This window comes from Aulostomus chinensis, chromosome 21 (genome assembly GCF_037954235.1).
Source record: "Aulostomus chinensis isolate RoL2024-O1b breed Wild chromosome 21, RoL_Achi_v1.0, whole genome shotgun sequence".
NCBI classification, from domain to species: domain Eukaryota; kingdom Metazoa; phylum Chordata; class Actinopteri; order Syngnathiformes; family Aulostomidae; genus Aulostomus; species Aulostomus chinensis.
This window is the reverse complement of record NC_141340.1, coordinates 15,050,922-15,063,252: the sequence shown is the minus strand read 5'-3', so window position 1 is coordinate 15,063,252 and position 12,331 is coordinate 15,050,922. Positions and strand designations below refer to the sequence as shown.

At 47.9% G+C, this 12,331-nt stretch overlaps 2 protein-coding genes across 2 annotated transcripts; both read right to left on the bottom strand.

Annotated features, from left to right (window-relative positions):
• Positions 1-5,558: 5,558 nt before the first annotated feature.
• LOC147241829 (uncharacterized) lies at positions 5,559-6,391 on the bottom strand. Its single transcript, XM_086190903.1, has 3 exons — positions 6,279-6,391; positions 5,898-6,187; positions 5,559-5,817 (listed from the first exon to the last, which is right to left on the bottom strand). The coding sequence occupies exons 1-3, from the start codon at positions 6,385-6,387 to the stop codon at positions 5,671-5,673; spliced, it is 546 nt and encodes a 181-aa protein (XP_086047029.1). The 5' UTR covers positions 6,388-6,391; the 3' UTR covers positions 5,559-5,670.
• A 46-nt stretch (positions 6,392-6,437) lies between these two features.
• Positions 6,438-8,350, bottom strand: LOC147241828 (uncharacterized). The gene is made up of 5 exons (XM_086192361.1): positions 8,124-8,350; positions 7,539-7,866; positions 7,224-7,451; positions 6,696-7,133; positions 6,438-6,491 (listed from the first exon to the last, which is right to left on the bottom strand). Exons 1-5 carry the CDS (start codon positions 8,348-8,350, stop codon positions 6,438-6,440), a joined length of 1,275 nt encoding a protein of 424 aa, XP_086048487.1.
• Positions 8,351-12,331: the final 3,981 nt, after the last annotated feature.

Sequence of the window (12,331 nt, the reverse complement as noted above, 5' to 3'; positions counted from 1 at the left end):
AGAAACATGACCGTTGCATGATTCTGGACTGGGTGAACACAAGTAGCTGATGGGACTGATGGTTGTTCCCTCCAAGCAGTCAAAGCAGATGTCCGTCCCCACTGATCCTGGATCTGCTTGATGTTCCTGCCTGTTAAAAGGAAGGTTTTCATCACCACTGTTGCAGGATGTGCTGCTCATGGAGAGTTGTTGGGTGTAGATTCACTGAAGGAGTGTGGTACTGTAAAGTGTCATGAGAGAATTTTGTTGTGATTTGGCGCAAGACAGACAAAACTGACCTGACTTGACCTTTTCCACTTTGATGAACTCATACGAATGTGAAGATGCTGCTGCATGAGCTGCTGAGCTCAGTCACACAGTAGTAGAGTAGACACAACCATGCGCAACACTACCACACACACACACACAATAAACTTGAACTTCCAGTGTACTCTCAACAACTGTCCGGAGGAGCACAGTAACCGCTAGCATCAATGATGCTGATTTACAGTAGAGTATCACAATCGGCTGATGAAAGCCCACCAACCCACCTTCACGCACGAGCATCCACAAGTGTGTCAAATGCTCAGATATGTACAATATAGTCGAGAATAAATCTAATTGATGCGAACTGAATAACTACATTGTAAAAAAAAAAAGACTTTCAAAGGGTGTTTAGGGGCAGAACTTTTACGGCAGCATGCAGTGACGTCCATGACCTCACTCAGAACTCATAAAAATCTCACCACAAGAACAACAAATGTTCACGATACGCCACTGACGTTTATATATGTGTTCATTGTGCTATGGATGGATTTTATACGAACATTAAATGAGCTTTCATTTATTTTGCACCAGGTGAACGGTCTGAAACCTGTACAAACTCCAGCATCATGAGCAGAAGTCGTTGATGTTGGACAAAATGGCCAACAGTACCAACAAGTATCGCCATTATTAGACATATTCTGCTGTCACTGACAGCATTTTTAAGTATTTCGATTATAGTGGGAGAAGTGGAGCAGCAAAATTTACCGATATCCCTCACAAATGGTCACACTTGCTGCCACCAAAGGAGGCCAGTCAGACAGATAATGGCTGACCAATAAACCACTGTCACCTTTTGTGAATCACAATTTTATCCAAAATCATTTAAAATCTTCGTCGAGGCAGTCGCCGTACTGTGGTTTACCCTAAATCAGACTGACATTCTTCAAGAATAACATGTTTGTCTTAAAAAAATAACTGAGCTGAACAAAAACAAGTTTCTCTAGAATTTTACTGAGAAATGGTAAGTTAGACACTGGTCTGTCATTGTTAAAATCATGAAAGTCTTAATTGCGCCTCTTCAACAGGGGCCTCACCACTGCCGCTTTAAAGGCAGTGGGAAAGACCCCCGTCTGAAGTGAGCAATTTCAAAGCTCGTCTCTAAAAGTTCCATAAAATGACTTAAAAAAAACAGAGACTTCATCGAGCATCTCAGCATTAACCAGAACAAAACTGTCCAGTGTTTCTTCAGGTACAGACAGACTCTCAGACGCGTTCAAAGCAGTGATTTGACTGGATAAAGTGTCGTGTCTGATGGCGGTAATCTTTCTCATGAAGCAGGCTGCAGACTCCTCACAGAGAGTGTTTGTAGGAGTAATTTGAGGTTTAATAAAATCAGGGTTAAATGGCATGGGTTCTCTCTGGTACCTCCCACCGTCCAAAGACATCAAGAGGGGACGAGGCTGATTGATACTCTAAATTGACCGTAGGTGTGACTGTGAGTGTGACTGGTTGTCTGTCTCTCTGTGTTGGTCCTGTGATGGACTGGTGACCTGTGCAGGGTGAACCCCGCCTCTCACCTGAAGGCTGCTGGGATAGGCTCCAGCCTCCCTGCAATCCGTAATAGGAATAAGCAGAAAAAAATGGATGGATGGATGGATTTTCACCCCCCACAAAAAATCATACAATTTTGGAAATTATTTCGCAGCCCACTTACAATACCAGTGTGGCACACCAGGGGGCAGCATCCTACAGGTTGGGAATAACTGCTTCAGACATGTCTCCAGTTTAGTCAGCTGAGTTGTTTGATGTGGATGCATTGATAAGTACAGTTGCATGTCGCCTGCATAACAGTTAAAATTAATTGAGTGTTTCCTACTAATGTGATCAGTGTGGAAATAGACACAGAGTGAAGAGGGCCGGTCCAAGCACGGACCCTTGTGGAACACCATAGCTGACTGTAGTGGTTTCAGAGGGATTATATTAGTGAGTACAACCTGAGATCAACCTAGTAAATATGGCTTAAACAAGTTTAGAGTGGTTCCTTTAATGCCAATGTCATGTTCCAGTCTCTGGAGAAGGATATGGTGGTCAATGGTATCAAGAGCTGCACTAAGATCTAACAGGATCAGCACAGACGAGTCCCTCATCTGATGCCAGTAGGAGGTCATTGGTAACGTTGACTAGTGCCGTTTCTGTGCTAGGATGAACCCTGAAACCTGACTGGAAATCCTCTAATAGGCTGTTGCTGTGGAGAAGTCACAGAGTTGTTTAAGTGCTGCTTTCTCCAGAATTCCATCCATCCATTGTCTTCCACTTATTCCTGATAAGGGTTGCAGGGAGGCTGGAGCCTATCCCAGCAGCCTTCAGGTGAGAGGCGGGATTCACCCTGGACAGGTCACCAGTTCATCACAGGACCAACACATAGAGACAGACAACATTCACACTCACAGTCACACCTACTGTCAATTTAGAGTATCAATCAGCCTCGTCCCCTCTTGATGTCTTTGGACTGTGGGAGGAAGCTGGAGTACCAGAGAGAAACCACACAGGAACAGGGAGAACATGCAGACTCACACAGAAAGACCCCATGCACAAGCCTGGACTTGAGCCTGCAACCTTCTTGCTGTGAGGCCACAGTGCTGACCACTGCACCACCGTGCCGCCTTTTCTCCAGAATTTTGGAGAGAAAAGGAAGATTTGATGTTGGTCAGTATCAGTCCAAAACTTCTGGATCCAGAGTTGGGTTTTTTTTAAGGAGGGGTTTAATTAGGGCCTGAGCCAGTCCCTGGCGAAGACCCTATTATGTTTCGAAGTCACACTCGCCAATTAAAAAGTAAATTTGACCCCCTAAACATGCATGAAAACTCACCAAATTTGGTAAGCACATCGGGTGCGGCGAAAAATTCGATAATTAAAAAAAAAAGAGGCGCTCTACTCAATAGCGCCACCTACATACACAAAAAACCACGCCACAGACTGTAGGAATGTCCTACAGACATGGGACAAACACCATTGAACTTGTCTCATCAAGACGGATAAATCATACACTCACACCCCTGACCTAACTGTAACAGGATGTCCACAATTTGGACACGAATGTCTAATTTTGGACAATTTTGCGCCCCGAACAAAATCTATCTCCTCCTAAACCGTAAATGCCAGGGCTTCCAAACTTTCACACATTACTCTCCCAACTGTGCTGATTAAAAGTTGTTCAAGGTTAATATACTACGCGCTCGGTTTGGATTTTATGAGCCGTCAAAGTGGGGGAGACACTTTTCGCCTTACAATGGAAGTCTATGGGGAGAGCGTGTCCTCTCAGGGTACATACTCTCAAACAAATGCTTCTCACATCTACACCATACATTCCACAGCTTTTAAAAACACACCACTGTATTCCTGACAAAAATCCCTACAGAAATATGGTATTTTGTGTGACTTTTGACCAACGTATGCCGACTTATTCAGCTTTTACACACTACATTTCTCTTAATCCTCCACTCTCTCCACTCCAGCACAGATCAGACACAGTGCAGCGGGGGAGGGGTTCTTAAAGGGCCAGCTGGCAGCTCTGCTCTCAGCTCTGCTCTCAGCTCTGACAGAGATGGCAGAGAGCGAGCAGAGAAGGGAGGGGCTCTTAAAGGGCCAGCTCTCAGCTCTGCAGTCACGCTGTGCAGCGCACTGAGGCTCGTATCTCCTAAACTACAAGGCCTAGGGATTTGCCGATTACACCGTTGGATTCGGGCCGGTGTACGGCCGCGCGGGGGCTCAGGCCCTAACAACGCTGCTTGCAGCTTTAATTACTGCTACTTTTATGGACTGTGGAATGTAACAATTTAACAGGGCTTACGAGGGGTAGAGAGTCTTCAAGCAGCTTAGTTGGGATCGGGTCTCGGAAATGGGTGGAGAAGGAAATTCTTGTGCGAATTCTTGAAGGTTCATAGGAGAAAAGCTATCCAGGTCTAAGGCCGGTTCTAAAGCTGCCTTTCAGGTTATAGATGATGTGGTGCCAACTGTCGGCAGGAGGAGAGGGATTTGGCAGTCATCGGTGTAGAGAAGCTTTTCAAAGTCAGACCACTGATTTATTCGCTTCTCCAGAAATGTCAGGATCTCCCTCTAGATCGAATGTTATCTGCTGATGAACAAATGGTCCCTTTTGAAAGGCAGATCTAGTCTGAAGCAATATATGTCAGGTCAAGTCAGTTTTATTTAAGTAGCGCCAAATCACAACTTTAAGTTCTCTCATGACACTTAAGTAGTGGAGCAGTTCTAGTGCCACACTCCTTCAATGACTTTACACCCAACAATTCTCCATCAGCAAGAACATCTTGGAACAGCGGCGCTCTGGCCCCTGGAATGCACTTGACTATGGGCGCCGGTGTCGCTAATTTCACGTTTCTGAGGATGGAACTTCCAATTACCAGATTTGTCAGCGGGTGTGTCGCCGAGTGGGTAGAACCTATTCGCGACGTGAAACGATGGTTTGCCACTGACAGCAGGCTTCTGCTTCGGACTATGATTCCTTCGGACAGTCACTCAGCCGTCCTGCATTCCCGGCTGCTCGGGAGCTGCCGGGGGAACGGTAGTTGTGGCTTAGCTAAAACGGTCCGCACCAGCTAACGGGGACTGGCTAGCTAGAGCGGCTAATTGTTTGGATCCATCGGTGCGGAGCCGTCGCAGGTCCATTTCAACCTCGCTAAGCCTCGCCTCCAACGCTTCAAACAAACTACATTTAACGCACTTCTCCGTTTCCCTAAAGGAGGCTGAGGAGTAACCGAGCATGTGGCACACTGGGCAGGAGAGAGGGGAGCGAGAGGGGGAAGCCATCGCTAGCTTGGAGGGGAGAATTCACAGAAATAAAGGCTGTCGCTGCAAGACAGATGGTCTTTAAACTTAGACCAAATACAGCAAGTAGATATTTAGTTTGGGAAGGTAATTTGTCAAAGAACAAGGAATTAGCGGGGACGATCACACTTCAGCGAGCGCTACGAAGCAAGGCCCTACGTTCAGCAATGCACAAACAGGAAGTGAGGTCACACGCTTACCGCAACGCAGGTAGAGGAGGAGGGAGGATCATGAATCGCATATCATATCATCAATATATCAAGATTGAAAAATTCCTCATGTGTGTGCATTAGATTTTGCCAGCATTCAGTGTTTAAAAAATATGACAAGATAGAAAAAAAAAACACAACACGACACACCACTTTCATCTTTGAAAAAAAATAAATTAATATATCTTTATTTGTTATTTACTCATCTACAAAAGCCACACAGTTACTAGTCCTGCCTTTACTTCTTCTTCTCCTCTTCCTCCTTCTTGTCACTGGTTCTCTTACGAGCCAGCCATGGCTTGGGGTCCTCTCCAGAAAAGAAGGCACAGAATTTCTGAGGAGAACCAGGATTGGCTGGAAACGTTTCTCCTCATATATGCGGCCAGTCTGGTGGGAAGTCTGGATGAGGATGAAGAGGCAGATTGTGGCTGCTGCTGCTGCTGCTGGCTGCTGCTGTACGAGGGAGGCGGCGGTCGCAGCTGGTGCTGGCATCTTCCTCCTCTGCAAAAGACACATCCTGCAACACACAGAGCAAGAGATCATTTAGGCTTTAAAACTCGAAAGGTCGCCACACAATCATAGTTAGGCACAGCTTACCACTTCCTCTTCCACGGGCTCTGCATGAGACAACCGCGAGGCGGTGGCAGTGGGCAGGGGCGGCGCAAGAGATCCGCCTTGCAGCAGCAGAGGCACAATGTAATCGGCATATGCCATGTCCTCCAGAGTGTCTTCATCGTTGTGTTCCTCCTCCTCCTCCTCCTCCTCCCGGTAGCCCTGGGCAGCAGGTGCCTGTTCCCCCTCATCTACCTCATCCAGCGTGCCTGGATCCTGGCCTGTCAGAACAGCGCCAGTCTGGGAGTACAGGTACTCCACCCCAATGAGTTCCCCTGAACGGAGCACACGTGAACAGATGCCATGACATTAAACATGAGAACAGATGCGTGTGTGACAAAGAAATGCTCTTCCCTGACAGCATACCTGTGTACATCCCAGGCTGAGTGTAGTTTTCAACCAGCGTCTGACCCAGAAACTCCTGGGTGAGCTGGTTGAAACCGTGCTGCATCTCTGCGCTGTAACAGCGCAGCATCGTCCTGCCACCTTCCTGCACTGCCGCCCTGGCCCGGTCCTCATTCCACCTCACCAGTCCCTCCAGCAGGTAGACCTGGAAGTGGAGGGAGTTGGCACTAGTGCCTGTGAGGGGAGGAGGAGGAAGACCAAGAGTAAGAAAGGAGTTAGACAGACAGAGAGACAGAACACAAGCAGAACACATAGTAAATGATGTGTCTCACCTGGGATGAAATGGCACTGATGGAAGTGGAATGAATGCAGGGAAGAGGAACCTCTAGCACAGCGAAAGATGGGAAGCCTGACCCCACCTCTGATCACTTCCCCCACCTTTGCATAAAGGTTCACTCCCTCCGGATCCTGAATGCAGGCCAGGTGATGACGCTGTGTCCTCCAAACCTCCTCCATCCTGGCGCGGTCAATGAGCGGGAGGCCTGTGCTGTCCGTCACGTCCCAGAAGGAGTCCAGCAGCTCCTGGATGAGCCGCTCCGTCTCTTGGGCTCCCCTGGTCTGACGGCGGCAGTGGCGGGCCAGCTCCTTGGCTGTGACCTTCACCTGGGCATCCCTCCCCTGCTGGGACTGCTTGGACTTCATCAGGCGGTCCATGTCACCACTGTCCCACTTGAAAATGGCAACGGACAAACGGGCCATGAAGGTGGGGTACAGCGGGTGGCTGTTGGTGGTGACGCCCCTAGCAAAGCATCGCATGAGACTGAGCACATCGAGACGCACCACCAGCTGTTCCCAGTCCGCGAACATTGCTGCCACCTGTGGAAAAAGTGGAAAATGCATTTGCACTTTGTGTGGGAATGGAAACAGTGCTCCTCTCCCTCCCCCCACTGTGAAATGGCTTCTTACTTTGCAACGTCCTCCGCCAGTGACACAGCAGTCCTGGTCCACGTACAGGACCCGAGGTGGGGCCTTCCCCGCCTCCCGGTATCGCCGCATGAGCCCAGCCGCCATGGGCCAAAGCCCATCCCCCTTGGCGGCTGTGAGGACAGACATGAGCACCTGCCCCTGCTCGTTGCCCACGTTGGTCACACACTCCGCTGTCCCGGCTGCATCACCTGCCAGCTTCTTGATCATCTGTGATGGAAGAGAAATTCAAGTTATTCCCTCATGGTGTCCAGTCACATGTCAGCACCCAGACTTTATACAAGCAAAAAAGCTTGCCTTCTTGGTGGATTCCATCTTCAGGATGTCACCAAAGATGGACGTGACCCTAGCTTTGGACTCCGTCAGACGAGAGAGGGCGTCCCGCACGTAGACAGACAGCAGCCAGTGGACAGAGGGTACCGGGTGCATAGGCGGGACTGACACATGCCCTGGCTGTTGGGGAAAACCCGGAACCCGCAGCCCATGCAACACTGAGAGGTATTGCATCGACCGTGACATCCACTCAGTGGTGTGCTGCTCCTCCAGGATGGCATGGAGGCGGGATACAGAGTTGCCCAGGGTGCGCTGCTTTAGCTGCCCGATGACAACCTTGTCACAGGACAGCCTGTCAGAGAGGGGAGGAGGATGGAAGAATAAATATTCAAAATGCATTCTCACGTGACAGACAATACTGACATTTGGCATAAAATATGCTGATACAGCAACACCATCAGCTTAAGCTTTTGGGAAAATAAGAATCTGGTACCAATGTATACTGAAGAAACTGGAATGGAACAACTTTAACGTTAATAACACTTGTAAATAAGCAGAGCTGCGTTAAAGGAGAATTCCAAATGTCTGGTGTCTCATCTGTCCACTTACTTATATGTGAGGACCGCTGGGAACACTGTCTGGTGGGCCAGGCTCAGCTGGCTCACCATGGTCTGTGCCCACGCCGCATACTTCCTGCGACAAGAGCGGCATTCCAGATACTCCGTGCCCATGAAGTACCACCCGCTCATGTCCAGGACCCTCCGGACCGTCCTGTAGAGCCCGGCTCCAGTCAGTTTACGGCTACAGCTGGGGCACACAAGCTTGTATGCCCACATCTTGTATGGCAGCCACAGGAAGAACCGGCACTGGTAGAAGGCGTGGTTTGTTGTGGGGGGCTGTGCGTACAGAGGCTGGGGCCCAGGGGGAAACCACCACATGCGGAGGTCTGTGGTCAGGACCCGCTGCCCTCTTGCACCACATGTGAAGAGAGCCCGGCCCAGCCAATCCTGGTTCTCCTCTGGAAGCGTCTGCCTCCAGCCCTTGGGCAGCAGCTGCGACCGTCACATTGATCACCAGTTATGTTAAGACATAAACCTTCAGGTTTTGATTCAGCTGTTTACAAGCACACACATCAACAGTGAATCTGTACCTGAGCACCAGAGGCAGGGGTCGCAGGCTGTCCTCCTTCAACACCCGGCTGGCCAGCGGGATGGGGGGCACCAGAGTGGGAGGGTCCAGATGAAGTGTCAACTGGCCTGCTATCTCCAACCTCTGTATATTTTACACACACACACACACACACACACACACACACACACGAATACATCATAAACAAGAACTGCTGAAACAGTAACATTTCAGTTACTATTCACTCACGAGATGTGTCTTCCATGGCAATAGTGAGGTGATCTTCAATCTTGGAGGGGTTGATCGATGTAGCTCCTGTAAACTCACACATGCACAGAGATGCACACACACACACGCACACACACACACACACACAAACACACGTTAATGGTGAATGGACTCATTTCTGTAGAGCGCATTCCTTCTTGGCCCCGTTTCCAACAGCCCCAACACAGTACTCATAGTTACCATTTCGGTACCTACTCTGCTGGGGCTCCAAGGGAGCCGAGCAGGGACTAAAATGTGACTTAGCGGTGAACTGATTGGGTAACTTACACGATTAAGTCATCTTTTTTGTGTCATCTTAGGCACCTTTCACACTGCACCAAAAACGCGGAGAACCTGGGTGTTTGGAAAAGTGTCGACTGGCATTTGTTAAGTTTTGGCCTCTGCCATTACACCAATCTTCCTGTTGGTGTCCCCGAGACTCTACTTCACTCTTTTTATTGTCAAACAATGTGTGTATGATCTTCCGTGAAGTAATCTATGCTTTGGAACTCCCACCAAGCGGAGAACCCTCACGTGAACTTAGCAAGCGACATCCTGTTTCTAACAACTTGTATCGCGATCTTCACATCTTTTTTATCGATCATGGCAGCGCACTGGCAAGATCCTGAAGTCCGCCAGCTGATCGCCATCCGCAGTGAAGAGGAGATCCGACGATGGCGTTGACAGCAGTGTTGCCAACACCTCACTCAGGAAAGTGGCCATTGGCTGTCCTAAAAGTCGCCAGAAGTCACCAAATGACGTCATGGCCGAATTTGCATAATGTGCAAGGGATCGCAATGGATGATGTCGACGAGACTTCGCAGTAGAGACAAAAAGTGTCTAAAACTAAAAATGTTATATTAAATGTTTACATAGTATAGATAATATAATATACATATATAACACTGCATACTGCAGTGTTTTGGTGGCAACGAATGAATTGAATGAACCTTTACGTTTACATCCCGCTGTCCGAGCCCACTCTTCGGCGACTTAGCGCATGCGCGATTCATTTGCTGCCTGGACGCACAGGGGTGAGGGTCTCTGCTCCTCTCCTGACTGCAGCTTCCTTCGACTGCCCACTGCTAGAGGCGGTGTTCGCCTGTGTGTGACTACTTTCGGGCGGAGCAGGAAGAGCCCACTGCTCGCTGAGAACATGAGTTGCGGAACAAAGATACTGCTTTTACAAAAGTCTCCAAGTGTCAGAAAAGTCTCCCATAACACCTGGAAAAAGTCGCTAGATTTGTCGCCGGTCGCTTTTGACAAAAAATAAGTCGCCATGGAGAGTTGGAAAGTCGCCAGATTTAGCGAGAAAGTCGCCAAGTTGGCAGCACTGGTTGTCAGCGCGAAGACGTACGAGAGGGAAAAACACAGGCACGCAGCCGTCACAGCGGGAGGTCAGACGCGCGTCCGCTGGAAGCGTGAATGCGCTCTCATGCTGAGCAAACGCGGATACGAAACCCGCTTTAACCCGCGTTTGTCCGTGTGAAAGGGGTATTAGCTTTAGCGGAATAATGTTAGATTTCTTGTGGAAGCCTTCACTGCTGATTCTATTGACTCAATTACACTTTCATAAACCCGTATGAATGTAGAAATGCTGCCGAGCTCAGTCATGCAGGAGTATAGTAGACACACAGATTCACGGCCAAGTCCGACACACACATGCGCATTGACACGCGTGCGCGCGGACGTTCATGGTAAATCCACTCAGTTTTACTGAGCGGCTTAATACATTTTTTAAAGGCATTTATAGAATTTTTCAGAGGCAGAATCTTTGCAGCGTCCGCCATCGTCCAATAGTCTCGCATAGACGAATGTCCATTGTGAGGATACGAACTCATAAAAGTAACACAAAAAGTCACCTCAAGCACAACCAAATGTTCAGGATAAGACGCCGACATTTACTCGTGGTGTTTACTGTTCTGTGTATGAATTTTTCATGAACTTTAAATGAACTTTTACTCATTTTACTCCGTGTGAAACCATCATTAACTGGGAAAACTATGACTTCGAACAAGACGACCGACAGTACCAACAATCATCTAGTATATAAGACACATTCTGTATTCGGTGTTGAAAAATAAAGTTTAAAAACTTAGTAGGGTCTTCGCCCCGGAGTGCCTCCGGGCTCAGGCCCTAATTAAAGCGGGAGAAGCGGGGCAGTGCAACTTACCTGTCTCTCTCTGTCTCTCAGAGAATGACGTTCCTGTCGCTGGCAGCGGATTAAGAGGAACAGTGCTCGACCAATCAGACGCTGCCAGTTCGAAGGGAGGCCTCCTATTGGCTGTTTCCACCACTGCATCAACAGTGGGATTATCGTTGCTCTGCGGCAGGTAAATTGCTGTGGGAGTTCAGGTTTCCAGACCAAAAACTTTAAAGATGGAGGCCTACAAGCCATTGATTTTGACTTTAAGAATGGAACTTTGAAAATGAACGGGCTAAAATATTTTCCGAACAATAATAACTTCTGGTTTCATATCCCCAGCCGAATCTTCAAGAAATTAGGAGGTATAGAATTTTTTTTTTTTTTTTTACCTAGTTATGATTTCACAACTCAAAGATTCCCTGTTAAATGATGCTTTTTACACCAGCAAGACCTGTTATACTGGAAACTTTTGTATGATCATAATTTCCCCTCACATCATACACCAATATGGAATCGTAGATATGTTATGATTAAAAACAGGTCTTTGTGTAACAGGGAGTGGATGGAGAATTTGGTCGGTAACGCACTTCGTTGATAGTAGAGTTAATATTATGTCATATAAAGTTGTTTTTTTTTTTACCATAGATACGGCTTGACTGGCAGCTACAAAACATTTTATCCCAAAACTAATGCCATCCCTAAATCTATTCATTGTTTAATTAAAGGTATTGTGACAAATCCTACCGCTATCATGTCCTGTCTCCCACCACTTTTAGTTGGAGGCTGTGACTTTAATGAAATTAAAATTCCACTCAAAACAACTAGAAATCTGTCCATTCGTATCTCACGTGTTGTATTATCTCACAGACACTCAATCTCACAAACCTTTCTGAAAAAATACCATCAACATACTGAGAACTAAATACTTAGAAATCCCCGTGAATCCTAAAACTAAAGAAATTTATTTTGAATCTCAAAAGTTCAGGGTTTCCAGCAATTAACAGCAATTTGCAGCCACCACACAAAACTGCCTGGAATTGTCAGAAACTCACGTGGGCCTTGCTTGGCCAATGACCCCCCTCCTCTAAAGCCTGGTTTATGCTTCTGCGTCGCGGCGACGCCGTGCCTACGCCATCGACACAGACACCTACGCGGACCCCACGCCGTAGCCTAACGTGCATCTCCAAAAAATCCTGACTAGGCGTCACGTCGACGCGTAGTGACGTGAACGTCAAGGACTGTGATTGGTCCGCTCAGAGGAGGTCGCCGAATGCAT

Excerpts from the sequence above, each read along its gene's own strand:
- LOC147241829 (XM_086190903.1), bottom strand. The coding sequence starts at position 6,387 with ATGCTGCGCTGTTACAGCGCAGAGATGCAGCACGGTTTCAACCAGCTC. Across the intron at positions 6,188-6,278 it reads TCAGCCTGGGATGTACACAG|GGGAACTCATTGGGGTGGAG; the intron begins GTATGCTGTCAG and ends TGCTCCGTTCAG. Across the intron at positions 5,818-5,897 it reads AGCCCGTGGAAGAGGAAGTG|GATGTGTCTTTTGCAGAGGA; the intron begins GTAAGCTGTGCC and ends TGTGTGTTGCAG.
- LOC147241828 (XM_086192361.1), bottom strand. The coding sequence starts at position 8,350 with ATGTGGGCATACAAGCTTGTGTGCCCCAGCTGTAGCCGTAAACTGACT. Across the intron at positions 7,452-7,538 it reads AGATGGAATCCACCAAGAAG|ATGATCAAGAAGCTGGCAGG; the intron begins GCAAGCTTTTTT and ends CTTCCATCACAG. Across the intron at positions 7,134-7,223 it reads CTGGCGGAGGACGTTGCAAA|GTGGCAGCAATGTTCGCGGA; the intron begins GTAAGAAGCCAT and ends CTTTTTCCACAG.